This window comes from Canis lupus, chromosome 15 (assembly GCF_011100685.1).
Source record: "Canis lupus familiaris isolate Mischka breed German Shepherd chromosome 15, alternate assembly UU_Cfam_GSD_1.0, whole genome shotgun sequence".
Lineage (NCBI taxonomy): Eukaryota > Metazoa > Chordata > Mammalia > Carnivora > Canidae > Canis > Canis lupus.
In genome coordinates this window covers 9305732-9328943 of record NC_049236.1, presented here as the reverse complement: position 1 = coordinate 9328943, position 23212 = coordinate 9305732, and the positions used below count along the sequence as shown (strand labels likewise).

General features: G+C 41.3%; 2 protein-coding genes and 1 long non-coding RNA gene across 4 annotated transcripts in view; 1 reads left to right on the top strand and 2 right to left on the bottom strand.

The window, feature by feature from the left end:
* Positions 1-23212, bottom strand: part of TXNDC12 (thioredoxin domain containing 12) — a 29993-nt gene that overhangs the window by 5365 nt on the left and 1416 nt on the right. The window contains exons 2-4 of the mRNA XM_038558036.1: positions 10540-10600; positions 2049-2101; positions 986-1059 (exon numbers count right to left, since the gene is read on the bottom strand). Coding sequence (XP_038413964.1) covers positions 986-1059; positions 2049-2101; positions 10540-10600 — 188 coding nt within the window. The remainder of the gene's footprint in view (positions 1-985; positions 1060-2048; positions 2102-10539; positions 10601-23212) is intronic.
* KTI12 (KTI12 chromatin associated homolog) lies at positions 6492-8301 on the bottom strand. The gene has a single exon (XM_038558027.1). It carries the CDS (start codon positions 8267-8269, stop codon positions 7250-7252), a length of 1020 nt encoding a protein of 339 aa, XP_038413955.1. The 5' UTR covers positions 8270-8301; the 3' UTR covers positions 6492-7249.
* LOC111098967 lies at positions 8331-23077 on the top strand. 2 transcript variants are annotated; one of them, XR_005370222.1, is made up of 3 exons: positions 8331-8822; positions 21068-21187; positions 22631-23077. It is a non-coding gene; the product is annotated as an uncharacterized LOC111098967 (long non-coding RNA). The 2 variants fall into 2 exon arrangements; XR_005370221.1 differs by lacking the exons at positions 21068-21187; positions 22631-23077 and adding exons at positions 9092-9203; positions 10205-10354 and having other exon boundaries at positions 8332-8822.

Genomic DNA, 23212 nt, shown 5'->3' with positions numbered 1-23212 from the left:
TTCTGTTTCCTCTGAGTGGTGATTCTAACTTAGAAAGTGATGCATATGAACTTAGTTCATATGCATAAGAAATAAATAGTAATTTTGTCATTCTTGGTGTGGATCCCAAATATTTAGGAGTTAAATGGGATTTCTTCAAACTGTAATATAATTTTGCCTTGAGTGAGGTGTGTCAGCATTCAGGCTATCCACTAGTTACATAAGCAATCCCTTAGCTGCCTCAACATTCCCCATTAACATGCTCAAAAGACTTCCAGTCCTATGTGTAAGTAAATATTATCTTTATAGAAACTCAGGGCTAGAAGTTGCATCATAGAGCATCTAAACATCCCTCATTTGAAGAGTACAGCCTAAAAGGAAGCATAGCTAGGTCATAGTACCTATTCTTATCACTTGGCTCTACGATCTTGACTAAATCAACTCATTCCTTCGGTCCCAAGATGCTCTTTCTGTAAAATGGCTATTACCAGTGGCCGAAAAATCCCTTCTAAAATCTGATATTCTGACTTGAGACTACAAGACCTGTAATCTATGTCAAGTACATAAAGGATAGTTCATGAAACAGAAAGGTTTTACATACAAGCCCAGCACAGAGAAGGGGCTCAGCTGCATCACATTTTGCAGGGTTCTGTGTCCTGCATGTGTTACTACTATACTTTCAGTTTAGCCACACAAAGATGTAAAACATAAAAAAAAAAAAAAAAAAAAAAAAGAAAAAAAAGATGTAAAACATGTCATAATCATAGACTAAGATTGAAGGGACCTTAAAATTTAGTTATCTTATCCAATTTCTCTCTTCTTCCTCCAACAAATGGAGGCTGGATGGCTTTCTACACTGACACAAGACTTAGTATTAGAGTTCAAGAGGAAAACGCTCTCATAACGAAGCCAGATCTGCTGAATATGATTTTACACCACTAATGATGATAATTTTAAAACAGCAAAGACTTAAAATCATAGCAAGGAGAAACTCTCAAAGTCTTACCTCAAGATTCACCATAACAAAATTATGGGAAAGTTCTGAAATTTCTGTAGATTCTGCAAATTTGGGCTTTAAAGCTAGAGGGAAAAAGATTTTGGAATAGAAGAAAACATCATTGTCATATTCAAACCCTAATTTGCTGAGTTGATTCAAATAACTGGACCTTTTTTTTTTATTTTTAAAAAAACCCTAAGAACCAGAAATCAGGACACCTGAACTCTGGTCATGCTTCTGCCACTTACAAACATAGGTATGTGACCTGGAGCGACTGACTTCATTTCTCTGAAGCTTTTATCATAAATATAGAATAATGGCATATGAGTTTCTATTTGCTTTTTATAGCCACATTTCAATAACTTCTATTGAAGTAATAGACAATAGAATAACATTACCACATATACATATAATTACACTATTTACATTAATTTTATGCTCCTTTTCTAACTAGGATTTTGTTAAGTATAGCATACCAAATAAAGGAAAAAAAAAAAAAAAGCCTGGAAAGCAGTAAGGTGGCACAGCAGAAAGAACACAGACCACAAATAAACGTGGGTTGTAATTTTGTTCCCACTTCCTCCAGGAAGACTTCCCTAATCACTTCTTATGTCTCTATTTCAGTTTCCTATATCTATTCTCCATTGACTACTGTAGCTCTAATCCCATACTCTCCCTCATCATATCTCAATTGCTTTACCCTCCAACCCCTTGCAAAGATAACTGCAAACTTCTTGAGGGAAAGGAATCTATGTCATATATTTCTTTGGTATTCCTTAAAGCAATCAGCAGTGCTAGGACAAAATCTGTGCTAGTATTTTTAAAGTGTTACTATTTAAGAACACATTTGAGAGCAGCCTGGGTGGGCCAGCGGTTTAGTGCCACTTTCAGCCCAGGGTGTGATCCTAGAATCCCGGGATCGAGTCCCACGTCGGGCTCCCTGCATGGGGCCTGCTTCTCCCTCTGCCTGTGTCTCTGCCTGCCCCCCCCCCCTCTCTGTGTCTCTCATGAATAAATAAATAAAATTAAAAAAAAAAAAGAACACATTTGAAGTTTGATTATTTGCACTTACCTTTGCAAGCTCCACACCAGGACTTATGGATAATCACCATCAGAGGTAAGCCACTTAAAAAGATAACAAAAAAATTACAATCTAGTAATTCCATTTCTTTATGTCTATCCTAATGACCACCTTATAAAGACAAGGTTAATGTACAAAGACGTTTATTAGTATGATTTAGATTAAAAAAAATTTTCGGCAACCTAAATATTCAATATAGATTATTGTAATAAAACTATTGGTAAGTTCTGACATTCCTGTAAATTCTGCAAATTTGGGCCTAAAGCTAGGGAGACTGTAGAAGAGAACATCAAATTACAGTATTTCTAGATATGGTTATGTAATCATTGAAAATGTTAGTAAAATTTTTCAGTTATATCAAATTAAAAACTAGAATGGGGTGCCTGGCTGACTCAGTCAGTATAGCATGTGACTCCTGATACAGTCATGAGTTCAAGCCCATGTTGGGCATAGAGCTTACTTAAAACAAAACAAAACAAAACAACAAAAAAAACAAAAACAAAAAAAACAGGGATGCCTGGGTAGCTCAGCAGTGTAGCACCTGCCTTTGGCCTAGGGCGTGTTCCTGGAGTCCTGGGATTGAGTCCAGGTCCCGCAGCAGGCTCCCTGCTTCCTCTGCCTATGTTTCTGCCCTCCCCCCACCCCTCTTTCTCTCTCTCTTTCCCCCTGTGTCTCTCACAAATAAATAAAAATCTTAAATAAATGAATAAATAAATAAATAAATAAATAAATAAATAAATAAATAAATAAAATAAACCAAACCAGAATATAAAATTATCATCTGTAGTCTGGATTAAAATTACAACTATATACAGAGGAAAAGAGCCTAAAAGGAAATGACAGAAATGTACCAAAATATAATAGCAGTTTTTCCTAGATAATGGGATTGTGGATTTTACACTTTTTCTGTATTTTCTATAATTAAATGTAATTTTTACAATCAAAAGATTTATAAATCTTTTTCTTTTTTAAATGATAAACAAGACAATCCACCTGAACCAGCCTTGGCCAGATGAAGCTCTTATGTTGTCAAGGCTCAATGCCAACTTGTAGGAGAGCGCTATGTAAGCAGCCAGGGGCTTTCTTCATCATCCAACCCCTGCATCACCAGACCACCATACACTGTAGAATACAATCGATGCATTTACTGCCTTGAACTCTATTACTTACCTGTCTCCCTGAAAGACTTTTTTTTTTTTAAGATTTTTTATTTATTTGAGAGAGAGTGTGAGAGAGAGCACAAGTTGGGGAAGATGTAGAGAGAGAAGGGAGAGAGACAGAGAGAGGGAGAGAAAAAGGGAGAGATGGGGGGGGGGGGAGTAGGGCAGCCCGGGTGGCTCAGCGGTTTAGGGCCGCCTTCAGCCCAGGGCCTGATCCTGGAGACCCCGGATTGAGTCCCATGTCAGGCTCCCTGCATGGAGCCTGCTTGTGTCTCTGCCTCTCTCTCTCTGAGTCGCTCATGAATGAATGAATGAATGAATGAATGAATGAATAATTAATAAAATCTTTAAAAAAAAAAGGAAAGAAAAAGGTGGGGGTGGGTGGGAGAGAACCAGACTCCCCGCTGAGCAGGGAGCCCAAAGCAGGGCTTGATCCCAGGACCCAGAGATCACAACTTGAGCCCTAAGCAGATGCTTAACCAACTGAGACACCCAGGCACCCCTCTTTTTTTGTTTTTAAAGATCTATTTATTTATTTAGGGAGAGCACAAACATGTGGCAGGAAGGAGCGGGTACAGGAGCAGGGAGAATCTTAAGCAGGCTCCACACTGAGGCTGATCTCAATGGGGCTTGAGCTCACGACCCTGAGATGAAACCTAGAGTCGGAAACTTAACTGACTGAGCCACCCAGGAGCTCCCAGACTTGGGGTTTCCTAAGGTTAAGAACTTAGCTCTTTCCACATGCCTTACATCTGGCACATAGAATATTACTGATAACAAACACTTATGTAGCATTTACTATGTAGCAGGCACTATTCCAAATATACATAATTAATTTAGTAACTGTCAAATGAATTATTCAGCTACTTCATTAGAGACCTACTACCTACTTCATTAGAGACCTACTACAAATCTGGGATGGATCTGTGCCTCTAATACTTGTAAAAGCTTATAAACCAAACAGGGCAAACTTATGTGAGAAGTGGGATCTAAGTAATCACAGTAATAATAGCCAAAATCTAACCATTTTATACATTGCGCTATGTACTTTACATGCATTATATCATTTAAATCCTCACTACAGGGCAGCCCAGGTGGCTCAGTGGTTTAATGCTGCCTTCAGCCTGGGGCCTGATCCTGGAGCCCCAGGATTGAGTCCCATGTTGGGCTCCCTGCATGGAGCCTGCTTCTCCCTCTGCCTGTTGTCTCTGCCTCTCTCTCTGTGTCTCTCATGAATAAATAAAATCTTAAAAAAATAATAATAATTCCTCACTACAGGGGCGCCTGGTGGCTCAGTCAGTTAAGCATCAGACTTTGTTTCAGGTCACGACCTCACAGTCCTGGGGTCAAGCCCTGGGACTACTGGCTCCTTGCTCAGCAGAGGGTCTGTTTCTCCTTCTCCCTCTGCCCCTTCCCCTGCTTGTGTTCTCTCTCAAATAAATAAACAAATCTTTTAAAATAAATAAATCCTCACAACAATCCTAAGGTATATACTATTACTGTTCTCAAATAGAAATGAGAAAATTGAGACTAAGACTCCTAAGAGATTAAATATATGGCCCCAAAAAACCTAGGTTCTGCCACTTACTAATTCATGAAGTCTGACACCAAAACCAATGCTCTTTCTGTTACTGTCTACTTCATTTTAGGATGGCAATCCACAATCAATAATTAACTAACTTTAAATCAGAGAAGAGGTTGGAAAAGGCCTTACAAGCTGCCTAGGCCAAGCCTCCATTTCATTCCGGAATTATAATGTATCATCTAATATGTTATATATAATTATAATATATCCAATATATTTCATATAACAAAGGGTGGTCCAGACTGCCTGAAGAAACACATGACCAACCAAGGCAGCCCATCCTTTTAATAGCTCCATGCACTTACAGAGCAGTTTAGAATGCCTTGCTCCCTCCTCTCTCCTAAGCAAACTTCTATTTATCCTTCTAGAGCAGACATCAGCAAACTAGGGTCTGTAGACCTGATTCAACACACTACCTGCTTCTGTAGAGCTGTCAGATACAAATTCCTTTTCATTTTTAAATGGTTGAAAAACAAATTAAAAAATAGTACCTTGTGGTATGTTAAGAATAAACATACTTTACCTTTCGGTGTAGTATTAAAATATACTGTTGCATACTTACTGTATATGGCTGCTCTTGTGCTACAATGTGCTACAGTTAATAAGCTGCAACAGAGACCTTATGGCCTACAAAACCTATGGCCTTCACCCTCTGTGAAGCTTTCCCAAAACGACCTTCTCTCAAACAGCTAATTAGTCCTTTCCTCCTCTGGGTTTCCAAAGCATTCTGTCTTCATCCTGCAACCACCAGCCCTTTTCATCCCATAATCATGTCTACATGTGTGTATTTTTCACCAAACTATTAGTTCTCATGAGCAAAGACTACCTCTAATTTATCTTTGAAAATCACAAGTGCTTGCTGGGGATTTACCCCAAAGATACAGATGCAATGAAATACCAGGACACCTGCACCACAATGTTTATAGCAACAATGTCCACAACAGCCAAACTGTGGAAGGAGCTTCGGTGTCCATTGAAAGATGAATGGATAAAGAAGATGTGGTGTATGTATACAATGGAATATTACCTCAGCCATTTGAAACGACAAATACCCACCATTTGCTTCGACATGGATGGACCTGGAGGATATTATGCGGAGTGAAATAAGTCAATCAGAGAAAGACAAACATTATATGGTCTTATTCATTTGGGGAATATAAAAAATAGTGAAAGGGAATAAAGGAGAAAGGAGAGAAAATGTTTGGGAAATAACAGTGAGGGAGACAGAACACGAGAGACTCCTAATTCTGGGAAATGAACAAGGGGTGGTGTAAAGGGAGGTGGGCGGGGGTTGGGGTGACTGGGTGACGGGCACTGAGGGGGGCATTTGATGGGATGAGCACTGGGTATTATGCTATATGTTGGCAAATTGAACTCCAATAAAAAGAAATTAAAAAAAAAAGAAAATCACAAGTACTGGTAAGGTAGGTACCCACCATTTAAGGAAATCAATGAAAGAATTAAAGAAGCTTACGGTGATACTTGCCTTGAAATACAGAATGAAGCACAACAGTTATAGAAGTGTTAATTGCCCTAAGCTAGAGCAAAATATATAGTCTCTCACTAAGCACTGCCAAAGCACTACTTTGGTCAAAGGCATAATAGTGACGTAACATTCAGATACACATATATTAAGTAAGTTACATGAATAACATTAAGTTATATTAAGTGAAAAAGATTCCAGCCAACTTTCTTCTCCTAAAAGATTTTATTAGATGAAATAGTAGTTGTCTTTCACTTCCACCAAAACCAAAGCTTCCCAAGCACAGAAACCCGTGGATATATCTGTGACCTTTGGCTCCGGGAAAGATTAGCAAAAAGTAGGCAGAGTACTCAAAAAATTATGATATGAAAGAAAGGCCAGTACAGATGCAGACCTGAGCCATCTTCAGGTTTTGTTCATAACTGTTTTAAGACAACCCACCCATCCAGTCTGTGCTCCCACAGTTCAGATGGGGAAAATCCATGTCTGATATGTCAAGTAGAACCCAATCTAAACAAACTCTGTCCACCTGACTGTCCCCTGGAGAAATTTGCCAAGATCCTCCGAGCCAGTTCTCTCTTTTCTTTAGTTTCAATCTATGCTGTAAACACAAGGCCTAGCACAGAGGAAAGTGTGAGTAAATCAATCACAGCAGCTCTGCCACCACACATCAACATGCCCTGCAGACACTGAAATTAGTCGATCAAGGGATCCCTGGGTGGCACAGCGGTTTGGCGCCTGCCTTTGGCCCAGAGCGCGATCCTGGAGACCCGGGATCGAATCCCACGTCGGGCTCCCGGTGCATGGAGCCTGCTTCTCCCTCTGTCTATGTCTCTGCCTCTCTCTCTCTCTGTATCATAAATAAATTTAAAAAAATTTTTTTTTAAAATAAAGAAATTAGTCGATCAAGAAACTTAGGGTAGTGGAGGTTAGACGAGGAGCCACGCCCCCCCCCCGCCCCCCCCTAGTGCAGGCTCTGGCTCAGATACTGCAGAAACATGTTGGCCAGCTGAGGCAGGTTCTCATTGTTGGGATGCATCTTGGTATAGGAAATAAACTGGCGGCGGAGGCGACTCAGTTCTGCCATGGTCAAAGGCCGGGTAAACCGCAGGTGCTCCGTGGTGCCAGGAAGCTTAAGCAGGTCTCCAGGGACCGCGCTCTTCTGCGCTTCCATCAGTCCCGCCAACACCTGGCTCGTGACCTGATCCAACTGGTGCAAAAAGCTGCCGGAGGCAAGGGGCTGGGACTGTGTAGACTGATGAGGCGGAGGGGCCTGGTTCTCAAACAAGGCAGCCCGAATCTCGGCCAGGGGCAACGGCGCCTCTAAGCCTACCAAGGTGAACAGCGGTCGGTCCCAGCGGTTCCGAGAGTCTGGAGCCTCAAAGCGCACCCTCAGGGCTTCCATAAGCTCGGGGGGGTAAGACGCACTGGACCCGAGGTTTGCAGATTCTTCGAATTCTGGAGTCCCAAGAGCCGGGAGAGCGGGCGCCGCGGTCTCCTGCTCCGCTTCCTGAGGCTCGGCGGCCCAGGGCTCCCTGCGGACCGCGGCGCCCGCCGCCAGGGGTCTCCCTCCGTCCTCAGCGCGCGGCCTCTGACCCGCACCGCCATTCCGGCCAGGGTCCGCCGCCGCCCGAGGCCCCGCGCTCACACTGCCCGGCCGCACGCAATACACCAAGCAGAGTGGGGTGCGCGCCGCCCGCGCGAGGCAGTAGAGCTCGTAGCGGAAGCCCTTGATGTAGTTAAGCGAGTCCAGGATGACCACGTCGCGGCGGCTCAGGCGCCGCTCCACCGCGGCTCGCAGGGCGCCGCGCAGCGCCTTCTCCCGGGCGGAGTCGCCGTACACGGTCGCGTCCTCCGCGCCCAGCACCGCCGCGTCGTCCACCACGCACACCGCGCGGCCCTCGGCCGCCAGCGCCCCGCGCAGCTCCTCGGCGCGCCGGCTCCTGCCGCTGTACGGCAGCCCGCACAACACCACGAGCGGCATCCCGGCGGGGAGCGGCCGTTCGCGGCCGCCGAGCGTCACTTCCGGGCGGCCGACGTCACCGACGCAAACCGGAAGGCCACGCACTTCCGACCCCACCCGAGTCCCACGGGACCTGCTGTTGCTATGGCAACACGAGTTGGCTCCGAGGAGACCCAGGACCTGCTCGCTCAGGAAGGTGATGGAAACTAGAACGACGGGTTAGTTATGTCAAGAGGCCTCGAAAGGATGGGAGCCCTCTGTGGCCAAAGGCGAAGTCCGGCCATTATCCATAATGGGGCCTGAAGGAGCTTAAACACTGCAAGACAGTCCGCACCATATTCAGCACAGGACCGGGAACAAATGCTAGTTTCCGTCCATTCCTTACACCCAGTGACTCCCAGAAACTGTTAACTCCATAACCATTTCAATCACTCAACCTCTCCACGACTGGGAATTCGGAAATGAACACCAGGCAGTTCCCGCGAAGGTGGTTAAGGGTCTGAACGGGAAAAATCAAGCACCTACAAGGAGAGTCAGACATCCTACAACGGATAGAGTAGGTTGGGATGTAAAGGTATGGAAGAGAAAAACAAAGTGCCCCCAAAACTCACTTAAGACCTTATGTAGGAGTAGTCATTTGCTTTAGAACTTCAAACCTATTTTTTGTTCTTCCTTGGTAAGGTTGCCTGATTAAATACAGGATGCCTGGTTAAATTTGAATTTCAGATAAGCAACAAAAAATATTTTTACTATTTCTCAGATATTGAATGGGCATATTTAAAATTACTCCTTGTTTACCCAAAATTCAAATTTAACTGGGAGTCCTTATTTTTCTTTGTTAAGTCTGGTAACCCTGCTCTACAGAATGTGTGAGCCTCGTGCCATGAAGCTGTAGGATCTGTTCTAGCCAAAGCAAGCATTATGCAGTTGAAAAACAAGGGCTTGGATTGCACAGGTACACTTATTATGCAGATTTTTTTTTACAGTACCGTAAATGTATTTTCTCTTCCTTATGATTTCCTTTAGCTTACTCTGTTGTAAGAATACAGTATGTAATACATATAACATACAAAATATGTGTTAATTGACTGTTTATGTTACCGGTTTTCGGTTTTGGGGGGACTCAAATGTTACATGCAGATTTTGAGCATCCCTAACCGCCCCTAGCACTATTCAAAAGTCAACTGTAATTTTGCAGGTGCAGAAGTGTGTTGCTGTGCAAGGATGTGTATATATAAAGTAGATGCACATATACTGGGTCTTTGTATCTCTCCAGTATAGTATAAAACATTCAAGTACCGGTTGTGTCACTAGCTGTATAATCTATTGACAAGTTATTTAATCATCAGTGTCTCATTTTCCTCTTGTGTAAAATAGTAACAGTTCTTATTCCACAGGCTGAACCAACCCCATAGGTTATAAGGATTAAATAAATGAATGCATGTAAAGCACTTAGATCTGTGGTTAGCCTTCCCTCCCCTGCTCCGCCTTTTCTTCCTCCTTTGCATCACCTATGTGCATCAGTGCATAGGCTAAACCTAACTGAAACTTAATACTATTCACCTTGAGACTGTTAGGCAGTGTGGGTTACTGGTTGAGTGCAGGCTCCGAAGCCAGAGTGCCTGGGTTTGAATCTTGGCTCCACCACATACTAGCTGTGTGATCTTAAGCAAGTTACTTAACTGCTCTGTGCCTTAAGTTGTCTCATCTCTAAAATGAAGGTAACAGTAGTACCCACCTCAAAAGAGTTGTTATGAGAATTAAATAAATTAATTCAAATTATTCAATGTCTGGTGCAAAATAAGCACTTAGTATTAGTATTTTTTGTTATCATCAGGCAACTACTAAGTTCTGGCTCTGGCATAACTTTTCATGTGAAATTAATGTTAAGCTGATGGCTGGAAAGTGTTTCACTAGCATAAATAACCTATTGAATGTATTTTTTTAAATCTCTAGGTCTAACATGGGGTTGAACGGTCGAACTCACAACACTGAGATTAAGAACTGCATGCTCTGGGATGCCTGGGTGGCTCAGCGGTTGAGAGGCTGCCTTCAGCCCAGGCCATGATCCTGGAGTCCTGGGATTGAGTCCCACATCAGGCTCCCTGCACGGAGCCTGCTTTTCCCTCTACCTATGTCTCTGCCTCTCTCTCTCTCTGTGTGTCTCTCATGAATAAGTAAATAAAATCTCAAAAAAAAAAAAAAAAAAAAAAAAAGAATTGCATGCTCTATCTGACTGTGCCAGCCAGGTATCCCTTCCACTATAAATAACTTAAAACCGTATCTTGTACCTGGCAGCTGCTTCCTTCTTCCCATCTTCTAGTGTCCTCCAATGAATGTGATCTCCAAAACCTGGAAGAAAAGAGCCTTATAAACATTCACCCATGAGCAACGAGCAAAGACTCAAAAAGAAATGTGGCATGTTCACAAGATATCCATAAAAAAGCTTTCCTCTGTCAAGAGCATGGTGTTCAAGTCACAGCTCCACAACTTTCTAGGTGTATAGGACCATTCAACTGAAGGTCAACTTCAATTTTCTTTTATATCTATAAAACAGAGATAACATCACCTAATTCATAGTTTTTAAGATTAAATAATGGCTGTGAAATGCTTTGTAAACTAACACCGAGTATGCAAATAATACTATAAGAATGAATGAGAATTTTCTACAGAGTAAACATAAATTAGGTCATCCAAATCATTACTAGTTGAAGACAATACAGCAACATAGATTTAGAGTCAGACATATATGGGTAAGTGACTCTACTACCTATTAAATGTGTGAATACAGTAAATTCTCCAAGTCTCAATTTCTTCATCTTTAAAATCAAGATAATAATACCTACCTCCAAGTGTTGGTGTAAAGATTAAATGACATAAAAGTATTTAAAGCTACTCTTGGGACATCTGGGCAGCTCAATGGTTGAGTGTCTGCCTTTGGCTCAGGTGGTGATCCCAGGATCCTGGGATCGAGTCCTGCATCAGGGTCCCCACAGGGAGTCTGCTTCTCCCTCTGCCTAGGTCTCTGCCTCTCTCTCTCTCTCTCTGTGTCTCTCATGACTAAATAAATAAAATCTTTTTTTTTTTTTTTTAAATCTTAAAAAATAAATAAAGCTAGTCATTCCCCACACTTCTGCCAGAGTGATCTTTTAAAATCACATCTCTGCTGGGTAAAAACTTTTCAGAGGCTCTCCAATTATCTAAAAAAAAGGTCAAACTCTGATAGCAGGCCTTACACAGCCTTTCAGAATATGGCATCTGCCCATCTCCCCAGGCTTACTGTCCATACTTTTTCTAAAATCCCACATACAAAAACTACTTTCATTTCCTTAGGCTTGCCGCCTCCTCTGCCTTTCCTTCCACCCTTGCTTCCAATTCATTCTTCAAGTACAAACCTAGAGCACATCATTACTTCTGGTAAATCTCCCTTACTCCCAGAGCACCTGGGTGGGATCAGTTGGTTAAGCATCTGACTTCAGCTCAGGTCATGATCTCAAGGTCCTGGGACTGAGCCCAACATAGGGCTCCTTGCTCAGTAGAGTCGGCTTCTTTCTCTGCCTTCCCCCTGCTCAGGCTCGCTTGCTCTGTCTCTCCCAAATAAATAAAATCTTAAAAAAAATTTTTTCCCTGACTCCCAAAGCACCCCATTCTTGCCCCATCACAGCAGTTCCCAGGCTGAATTGTAAATGTTTATGTGCCTGTCTCCCTCACTCTAAAGGGAATTCTCTAAGGGCTGAGATCATATCTATCTTATTTCCTCCTGTTTCCCCAGCGTTGAGCACTACACATGGTCATAGTAAGTGCTCCATAAAATATTTTTTGTGTAAATGAATCTTATTTAGGCCATACCATGTAAATGACCTAATTTGATATCTGGAAAATGTTGAGTGATTATAATAATGCTGTCATTTATTGGTGACCTTATATGTGCTCATGTTAACTACACATTATCTCATTTAAATTTGGCCTGAACAATAACCCTTTTTATGTTTCCCTATACTTCTGTTTTCTCATCAGTAAAATAAGTAAAATAATAGCTACATCTCATAAGATTGTTACTGAATATTACATAAGAAATACTATAGTTATTGGGATCCCTGGGTGGCGCAGCGGTTTGGCGCCTGCCTTTGGCCCAGGGCGCGATCCTGGAGACCCGGGATCGAATCCCACGTCGGGCTCCCGGTGCACGGAGCCTGCTTCTCCCTCTGCCTGTGTCTCTGAGCCTCTCTCTCTCTCTCTGTGACTATCATGAATAAATAAATAAATAAATCTTTAAAAAAAAAAAAAGAAATACTATAGTTATTAACTTAGCAAACTGCTTAACATTTTATAAATGATCAGTATATAGCAGCTTTGTTTGTTCTTCTTTACAGCTGAGATTTCAAAGGCTCAGAGGAGTTACACAACCTGGAGCAGGTCACATTGCTGGTAAATAGCCAAGCCAGGATTTAAACTTCAATTTTATGACCCCTCGGTTATTACACTATTTTTCAGGTCCTTCTTTCCCAGAAGTAAATTCAAATTTTCATCATTGTTACCACAGGGGAATAAACAGATCATTCAAATTAGCACATGGAGGCAGTGTCCAAACTAATCATCATCACTTTTCATTCCCAACAGCATGGGCTGCTAGCCAAGAGAAAACGTGTCATTTGCCAAGCGCCCAAAGTCTAATCCTGAAGAGTCAATGATTAAGTGAGAGTGAAACTGGAACAACTAGAAGGTGCCTAATGTGACTGATCACCATCATTCTACCTTTCAATACCTAAACTCAGGCAACTGAACCCTGCTTTGGTGAGATGCCTAACTAGACAGTCTGGAGGGATATCCACCTACAAAACAATAAAATCCTAGATAAAATGGACTTTCAAAATATACTCACTGGGCTCACAGTAATAAACACAAATCCAAAGTAAGCTAAAACCAGATGAAGAATAGTGAACAACAGGCAAAAGGGAAGGCTGACCTGAAAGCAAATGTTCATTACAATAGAGCAAAATGGAGAAGATAAATCTGAGACTCAATATTAAATCAACTCAAAAAAGATTAAAGTGGTAATACCCCCAGGTTTCTAGGCAAATCCAATACCAAACCTGTCTGGAGTAAAGTACTCCCCTCTTTAGGCCTCCAGAATAGCCAAAGATGAATAACAATTATGAGTTTACAATCCTAGAGCCCCAAACATGTAAGAAAACAAGCTACCACAAGTAAGATTCAGCAGAAGCAACAGATAGATTTAGACCCCTGAGGATTTCAGGTATTAAAATTATCAGCCATTGGATACAAAATAACTATGTATGAATGTTTAAAGAAGTAACACAGGGGATCACAAAAATGGGAATGCAATATGCAAAATAAATAGGCAAATCTATAAAGGCACCAAACAGGACTTTTAGAAATTAAAAATATATAAGAGTACCTGGCTAAGTCAGTAGAGCATTTGATCTTTGTTCTCAAGGTTGTGAGTTCAAACCCCACATTAGGCATGGAGCCTACTTTCAAAAAAATGTTGGGGTGCTTAGTGGCTCAGTTGGTTAAGTGTCTGACTCTTGATTTCAGCTCAGGTCATGATCACAGGATCATGAGATCAAGCTCTGTGCTGGGCTTGTGCCTAGGACTCTCTTTCTCCCTCTCCCTCTGCCCCCTCCCTGCTTCATTCTCTCTCTTTCTCTCTCTCTCTAAAAAAGAAAAAAAAAGTTTTTTTGAATTACTGAAATAAAAAAATCAATGGATATTCAGTGATAAAAAGAAATGAGCTATAAAGCCACAAAAATACATGGAGGAACCTTAAATGCATATTGCAAAGTGAATGATGCCAATCTGAAAAGGCTACATAATAAATGATTCCAACTACATGACACTCATGAAAAGGCAAAAGTATGAGATTGTAAAAAGATCAGTGGTTGCCAGGGGTTCATAAGGGAGGGTCAGATGAGTAGATGGAACACAGAATGTTCATAGCAGTGAAATTATTCTGTATGATTCTGTAAGGGCAGATATACATTATTACAGGCTAAACTGTGTCTACCCCACCAAACTGATAGGCTGAAGTCCTAAACCACAATACCTCAGAATATGATTGTACTTGGAGACAGGATCTTTAAAGAGATAATAAAATTGAAATGAGGTCATTAGTGTGGGCCCTAATCCATTATAGCTGGTGTCCTTCTAAAAAGAGATTAGGACATAGACACATATAAAGGGAAGACCATGTGAAGACACAAAAAGAAGACAGCCATCTACACATAGAAACCAATCCTGCCAACCACTGACCTTGAACTTCTAGCCTCTAGAACCTGAGAAAATAAATTTTTGTTGAACCAAGTCTGTAGAATTTGTTATGGCAGCCCTAGCAAATTCATATATATATCATTATATATTTGTCAAAATCCATAGAAGGTACAGCACAAAGGTGAACCCTAATGTAAACCAGGGACTTTAGTTAATAATAATGTATCAATACTGGCTCATCAATTGTAACAAATGTGCCAAAATTAATGCAAAATGTTAATAATAGAGAAAACCAAAACCCTAGAGTGGGAAAAGTGAGGACTTACATGGGCACTCTTTTTTCAGCTCAACTTTTCTATAGACCTTACACTGCTCAAAAAACAAAATACATTGGAGGGAATTGAAAAAAAAAAAATACATTGGAGGGGTGCCTGGCTGGCTCAGTTGCAAGAGTGAGCAATTCTTGATCTCCAGGTTGTGAGTTCAAGTCCCATGCTGGGTGTAGAGATTAGTAAAATGTGTGTGTGTGTGTGTGTGTGTGTGTGTAGATAGGTAGATAGATATAGACATGTATATATGTATAAATATAAATATAGGCAGCCCAGGTGGCTCAGCGGTTTAGCGCCACCTTCAACCCAGGGCATGATCCTGGAGACCCAGGATCAAGTCCCACATGGGGCTCCCTGCATGGAGCCTGCTTCTCCCTCTGCCTGTGTCTCTGCCTCTCTCTCTCTCTCTTTCTGTCTCTCATGAATAAATAAATAATATCTTAAAAATAAATAATATATATAATAAACTTTAAAAATTTTAAAATAAAAAAAATAAAAAAAAATTTTAAAATAAAAAAATTCAATGGATAGGTTAAAACAGCAAATTAGAGGCAGGTGGGGAGAAAAATTAGAAGTTATCCAGACTGCAGCATAGAGAGATAAGGACAATAGAAAATGTGAAGGAGAGGGATGCCTGAGTGGCTCAGCGGTTGAGCATCTGCCTTTGGCTCAGGGCGTGATCCTGGGATCCAGGATCAAATCCCACATCAGGCTCCCTGCTTGGAGCCTGCTTCTCCCTCTGCCTGTCTCTCTCTCTCTCTCTCTCTCTCTCTCGTGAATAAATAAATAAAATCTTAAAAAAAAATGTGAAGGAGAGGCCAAGAGAAATTGAGTAGATCAAGAAAACTAGTATTAAAAAATTGGGAGTTTCAGGGGTACCTCAGTGGCTCAGTCAGTTGAGTGTCAGACTCTTGAATTTGGCTCAGGTCATGATCTCAGGGTTGTGAAATCAAGCCCTACATCAAGCTCCATGCTCAATAGAGTCGTCTTGAGATTCTCTCTCCCTCCCTCCCCTCTGCTCCACCCCCTGGCTTCCACTTGTTCCCTCCATCAATAAATGGAGGCACCTGGGTGGCTCAGTTGGGTGGGATGCTGCCTCCTGCTTTGGTCATGATCTCAGGTCCTAGGATCAATCCCTGCATCAGGCTCCCTGCTCAGCAGGAAGTCTCCTTCTCCCTCTCTTTCATATTCTGTCCCAAATAAATAAATAAAATCTTTTTAAAAAGTAAATAAATAATTTTTTAAATTATAGTTTCAGAATGAAAAGATGAAAGAAAAGGACATATCTAAAAAAAATAATATCACTAGGGTGGACGCTGGTTGATTGGGGAACAAAAGTGGAAGGAAAAATACCTCTTGAAATATTAAACCATGTTAGTGTATTACCCACTTAAAATACATTTGCATCTTTTAAAAAGAAAAAAATAGCTGAGAATTTTCAAGAACTGAGATAAAACATGAATTTGCAGATATATGAAGCATTGTGCTTCATTGTGTATAATAACTGGGACAAATTATGAAATCAAAATACACACATTTAAACTGTAGTGAAACTGCAGAACCACAAAAATATTAAGACCTTAAAATCAGTTCAAAGACAACATATCTCCTACAAAAGAGTTTAAAAAATCAACAGGAGCAAACTAGAAATCAGAAGAAAACAGAGTATCAACTTCAAAATACTGAAAAGAAAGTATCTCTAAACTTAGAATTATGTGCCTCGCAAAACTATCAAAAACAAGGGCAAAACAGAGAGTTTTAAAAAAACTAAGGTATTTTTCCACCATCTAGTATTCACAATTAACTATTATTTCAATAAACAGACATTCATTACATAGTATTAGTGGTCAAGAGCATAAACATAGGTAGCGATTAAGAGCATAAACTGGACCTAGACTCCCTGGGTTGAATCCTAGGGCTGCAGCTTACTAGCTGCATGACTTTGGGCAAATTACTTACCCTCAATTTCCTCAGCTGTGGATAACTGAGGATAACAACAGTGTCTACCTTTTAGGATTGCTGTGAGGACTGGGAAAATGAATACATTAAAGAACTCCAGCATCTGGGATTGGAGAATTGCTACAAGTATTTCCTATTAATATAATATGCAAGGAGGCACTATTCTAAGTACTTTACAAATATTGATCCTCATAATAACCCTAGAGGTAGGTACTCTTATGAATCCCATTTTACAGATCAGCAAACTGAGACACTAAGTCTAAATAACTTTCCCAAATTCTTTATCACTAGTATCAGAGCTGAGATCTGAACCTAGGCAGGCAAGGTCCAGATTCCTTGCTTTTATTCACTAAACAGTGGTGTCCCTCGAAGTAGAAGGAGGAAGAATAAAGAGGCAAAGGAGGGAGCAGACAATGCCCAGCCCGTAAACCACTGTAAAGACTCTAGCTTTTACTAAGCTCTTGGGTTTTGAGCAGAGTAGTAACATGATGTGGTCTAGGATTATTTCACCTTCTATGCTGAAAACAGACCATTGTGGGGTGTTATGAATTGAATTGAATCTCATAAGAAAGGGACATTGGAGTCCTAACCCCCAGGACTGTGATCTTATTTGGAAATAGGGTCTTTACAGAGGTTATCAAGTTGAAATGAGGTCATCAGGGTGGGCCCTAACTCAGTGTGACTGGTCTCTATATAAAAAAGGGAAACGTGGACACAGATATGCACACAGGGAGAGCATCTACAAGGAGAGAGGCCTAACACAGATCCATCCCTCACTATTCAGAGGGAGCCCATCCTGTTGATTTCATACTTCTAGCCTCCAGGACTGTGAGACAAATTTCTGCTGTTTAAGCCACAGTCTGTAGTACTTTGTTACTGTAGCACCAGTAAACTAATATAGATGGGGAAAGCAAAAATAAATGAGACTAGTAAAGTGGATACTGCAATAATCCAGGCAAACGATGATAATGGTTTGGGCCAGCTGAGATGGTAACGAGTGTGAGATATGATAGGAGTCTGGATGGATATATTTCGAAGGCAAAGACAAAAGGATTTTGCTATGGATAAGGGGTGAGAGAGTTAAGGACAACTGTAAGGTTTTGGCTTTGGCAACTGGAAGAATGGAATTGCCATGAACAGAATTGGGAGAGAGAGAGTTAGAGTGAATTTTGGAAAGAAACGTTAAGAGCTTAAGGGCACCTGGGTGGCTCAGTTGGTTAAGTGACTGCTTTCGGCTCAGGTCATGATCTCAGGGTCCTGGGATCAAGCCCAGTGTGTTGACTCCATGCTCAGCAGAGTCTGCTTCTCCCTCTGCCTCTGCCCCCGCCGCCAACTCGTGCTTTGAGACTATCTCTCAAATAAATACAATCTTTAAAAAAATAAAATAAAGAGTTCAAATTTGGATATGTTCATTTTGAGATGCTTACTAGACACCCAAGTAGAGATGCTGAATAGGCAATTGAATGTCTGAGGCTGAAATTCAAGGGAAAGTTATCAGAATGTGGATGTTAGTTAAGCCCTAAGACTGAATAAGATCACCAAGGAGTGAGTGTAGATGGAGAGGGAGTCTAATAGCCCTGGAGCACTCCCACGTCAGGTTCAAGAAGAACCAACAGGACAAGACAAGGAACTGGTAGTGAGATCAGCAGAAAGCTAACCATGGATGGAGCCCTGGAATCCAAGTGTTTCCAAGATATTTCAAGAAGGATGATCAACTTGAATGAATCAACTTAACGGATGCTCCTGTTAAATCAGAAATCATCACAATGTTTAGCAAGTGGAGAATAATGCTGACCTTGACAAGACCTGTTTCGATTAGTAGAGTGGGATAAAAGCATGATTTAGAGCAAGATCAATGTAGCCCAGGGGAAGAATTAGAGGAGTGCCCACAACTCTTGCACAGAATTTTGCTGGCAACTACCAGAGGGAACAGTGAGGAGAGGAAGGGTTTTTATTAAATATAGAGGAAAGAATAGGGCTGTTGAAAGCTGATAGAAAAATGACATAAGGGGATCTCCTGGGTGGCTCAGTGGTTTGATGCCTGCCTTTGGCCCAGAGCCTGATCCTGGAGCCCCAGAATCGAGTCCCACCTCGGGCTCCCTGCATGGAGCCTGCTTCTCTCTCTGCCTATGTCTCTGCCTCTCTCTCTCTCTCTCTCTCTCTTTCTCTCTCTGTGTGTCTCTCATGAATAAAGTCTTAAAAAAAAAAAGAAAAATGACATAATAAAGGTAGGACAATTGATGATACAGGAAGGAACAGTCAATAATATCTTGAACAGGTGAAAGAAAATGGGAGTTACTACTCAAATAGGGGAATCAGCTTTTGCTAGGAGCACAGATAGTTTATCCAGCAGACAGGGGAGGAAGAATATACGGACGCTAGTACTAGAAGGTGGGTAGATGTAGTGATGACAATTTTTGAAAGTCCTCTTCCAACTGCTTCTGTCTCTCTCTCTTTTTCTTTTTTTGTCTCCTATTAAATAGCAAGCATGGTCACCAGCTGAGAGCAAAGACTGTAGAGGAAGTATTGGGAAATACTTCCCAAGACAAAGGGTATGAAATAATCCTCTAGGGGAGAAGAACCAAAGAAACTAAAAGAACAAAAAAACAGGCACATTTCAGGAAGAAAATGATTCCAGAAGACCTGATACAAGGAATAGTGAACAAAGAAACTGACAAACATGTAGATAAATCTAAATATTTTCTGTACAAAAAAATGTTAATGCTCAATTTGTAGAGTTAAAAAAACCAAAACAAAACTAAAGCACTGAACAACAATTGCTAATAAGTAAAGAGGAGGTGACTGAAGTTGAAATGCTCTAAGAACCTCTTACCATTAGAGGGTTAGGGTATTAATGTTACATTTTGTAAGTATGCAAATAAAATTTCAAAAGTAACCACTAAAAGAATAGAACTAGAATGTCAACTTCCCAATCAATAATGGAGATAAAGTATGAACGAGAAAATACTCGACAGCATAATTTGAAACACTTCACTACATGTACAAAACTTCTTTGGAAATTCATATTAAAAAGTTCATTGGAGGGGCACCTGGGTCGCTCAGTCAGTTAAACGTCTGCCTTAGGCTCACATCATGATCTCAGGGTTCTGGAATTGAGCCCTGCATCAGGCTCCATGCTCTGCGGGGACTTGTGCACGTCCTCTAACAAATAGATAGTTTAAAAAAAAAAAAAAAGTACATCAAAGGGTCACTTCCCTGGCTCAGCCAGTAAAACATGCAACTCTTGATCATGGGGTTGTGAGTTGGAGCCCCACATTGGGTGTAGAGATCACTTAAAAATAAAATCTTGAAAAAATAAAAATTACATTGGAATTTTTCATAATAGTAGTAATCACCACTATCATTTAATCCATATTGCATTCACTATGTGCCAAGTACTGTTTTCCATGCTTTCACATGGAAACTCTAAGTATCCCCATTTTACAGATGTGGAAGCTGAAGTTAAGCAGCTTGCCCAAGGTTACACCGCCAGTAAGTGGCAGAGCCAGGTCAAGACTCCAGGCGGTAGCCACGTGCTCTACTGCCTGTCTAGCAAAGATTGAGTGAACAAACAATGAAGGAATATGGCCTCACCAAAGCAGAATGAAAACACTGACTTCAGATCTGGAAAACTGGGTGCTTTTGCTTTCCTTCAAAAATAACTTAAAGTGTACAGGGTTAACCTTGTCACTAAAACCACCCACTTCCCTGACACCACACATGCGTTCACGCGTTCCAACGTGGAACACGGGATGACAGTCCAGTTCCTGATGTGGCACAGGCACAGCCACTTCACGTAGGCCACTACTTGCAAGGTGAGCCGAAGGCGCCCACATCCAGCTGCCCTTTCCCTAAAACATCACCTTTAAAGGGGGAGGAGGGGAAGGGACCCTTTCTAAACATGGCTTTTATATCAGAAATTCCAAGGCCTTCATCTTAAAATTGTTTTCATGAACGAAGTGGGAGATATCAGAAAAGTATTTATTACACAACCTCCCAGGCTGACGAAATAAAGGGTCAGGTGTCAGAGCTGTAGCCAAGCCTCTAAAACAAGCAACACGGTACCTGAGAGGTAGAAAAACACTGTGGCTGAGGGAGTAGAGTCCAACTGCAGTGGAGCAGCCCCGGGTTGGAATCCTAGCTCCATCCTCAGCTTTCACAAATGCATAATATGACTAACAAAATATCGACCCCACAGGACTATTGTGAAGGGGCATAGTGTGGAAGGTAAACCCTTCATATGTGTCAGTGCTAAGTTTTTATTCCAGAGACTTGACAAAGTCCTCCGTTTCTGTTTCAGGTGGGAGAGCACAAGAACCACCCCCATTAAGAGCCTTCCCATTTCTCCTGCGAAGGCTCTACTGGAGTTCCTGCACTCTGAGGCCGGAGTGGTACATGGCTTACAAGCATGGCGTCTGGGGTTTGTACCCATTTATCAGCTGACTCCCTTGCCCCATTTAGGGTTCAGAGGGCCCCCATTTTGGGTTGTTCATCTGTGAAATGAGGATTATGAGAAAAAATACTACCCATCTTAGAGGGTTATCATGAGGATCAAACCAGTCAATACATGAAAAATGCACGCAACAGTGCCTGAAATATAATAAATGTACAGAAAACATTAGTCATTACAATCCTCCCCACAGGTGATAATATTCCAAATTTTTAGGACACAGAGAACGACAAAAATTATAGTTGACCCTTGAACAACATGGGTTTGAACTGCATGAATCTACTTATATGTGGATTTTTTTATAATACAGTGCCATGAATGTATTTTCTCTTCCTTATGATTTTAACTTTTTTCCTCTAGCTTACTTTATGATATAAAAACAGTATATAATACATATAACATAAAAAATATCTTGACTGTTTATGTTATTGGTAAGGCTTCTGATCAATAGAAAGCTATCAGTAAAGTTCTGGAAGAGTTATATGTTGATTTTTTTGACTATGGAGTGTGGGGGGATCAGCAGCCCTGCCCTTATGTTGCTCAAGAGTCAGATATATTCGAGAACACCATAATGTTAGATTTGAAAGGACTCTCAGGAATTATCTCTAGTTCAACACTCTCATTCAATAAGGAGTCCCCAGGGAAGACCAGAGCTGGCTACATGGTCTGACTAGCATTAAATCCCAGCCTCCTGATTCATCCAGTGCTCACAACACACCACCATACTTCCTGTTCTTAATGAAAACAGTACGGTCATTCGGTCTCTCCTCCATATAAACCAACAGACCATCTCCTGGAAACATCTGGGAAGAAATCTTAACTCATCAGAATTTTCAGGAACCACTGCTTCAGGTAGCACATTTTGGGTACATGGGCTCTATTTCCCAAGAATCCATACCCAAGAGACACAAAAAACAAAAGTTTGAAACATTATTAATTCCTTTCAGGAACAATTAAATATTCCTCCTTGGGAGGACATAATAATAAATATTAACTAAATTTAGCTTTCTAAGTTTCCAACACAATATTAAGTGCCTTTCATTTTTCCACTGAATCCTCACAACACAGACCTCCTTCCTCAGGATGGCTCTCCTAGAACCTCCTGCCCACAGTAAAGATGCTAGTGTCTGCAACTGCTTGCCTACTTGTCTTGACAGTCTTCAGACTAGAAGCTGAAAAGACAGGGATCTCAATGATCAGGTGTCTCATTCATTTCTTCTTCCAACAAATATTCCTGAGCATAAATGAGACAGAAATGGTCTTGGCGTACTGGGGCTTGCTTACAAAGTGACCCTCAACGTTGCTTCCATGGGGGTCCTTCCCCTTGAACATGTCCTTGCAGTGGAAGTCATGCTATGGTTTGTAAGGCTAGATAAAAATGCAATGCACTTCCACCTTGTTCTCTTGGAGCAGGCACTCTTAGAATCCAGTTGTCATGCTGTGAGGAAGCCCACACCTTGCCCATGAAAAAAAAAAAACCACATGGAGAAGCCACTTGCTCAGCTGAGGCCCCAGACATGGAACCAAGGGATCTACCTTCCCCACTGTGCCTTGTTTGAATTCCTGACCCTCAGAATCCTGAGCATAATAAAATGACTTCTTTACATCACTAAATTGGGGGGTGGTTTATTATGCAGCAATGGCAACTGAAACAACCACACATAGTTTACGTCTAACAAGGAATAAAGATACTAAATAGGTGACTCCAAGGTACTGCCTACACCTAACAGTAACTGGAACACAATACATTTTTTGTTGAGTGTCCAAGGTACTTATTATTATGCCCATTTTGCAGATGAGGAACTGAGCTTTGGGAGGTTTAGCAACTTGTCCTAAGTCTCTCAGCTGGTCAACAGCAGAATAAAGTCAAACTCAGATCTATACCCACACTCCTAACACCATATTCTGTCTCCCGTGGTACTTACAATTTTGTGCTAAGTATACAGTAATCTGTTTCAAACTGGGATTGTCAGTATTGAAAACATTCTGGCCCAG

Excerpts from the sequence above, each read along its gene's own strand:
- KTI12 (XM_038558027.1), bottom strand. The coding sequence starts at position 8,269 with ATGCCGCTCGTGGTGTTGTGCGGGCTGCCGTACAGCGGCAGGAGCCGG.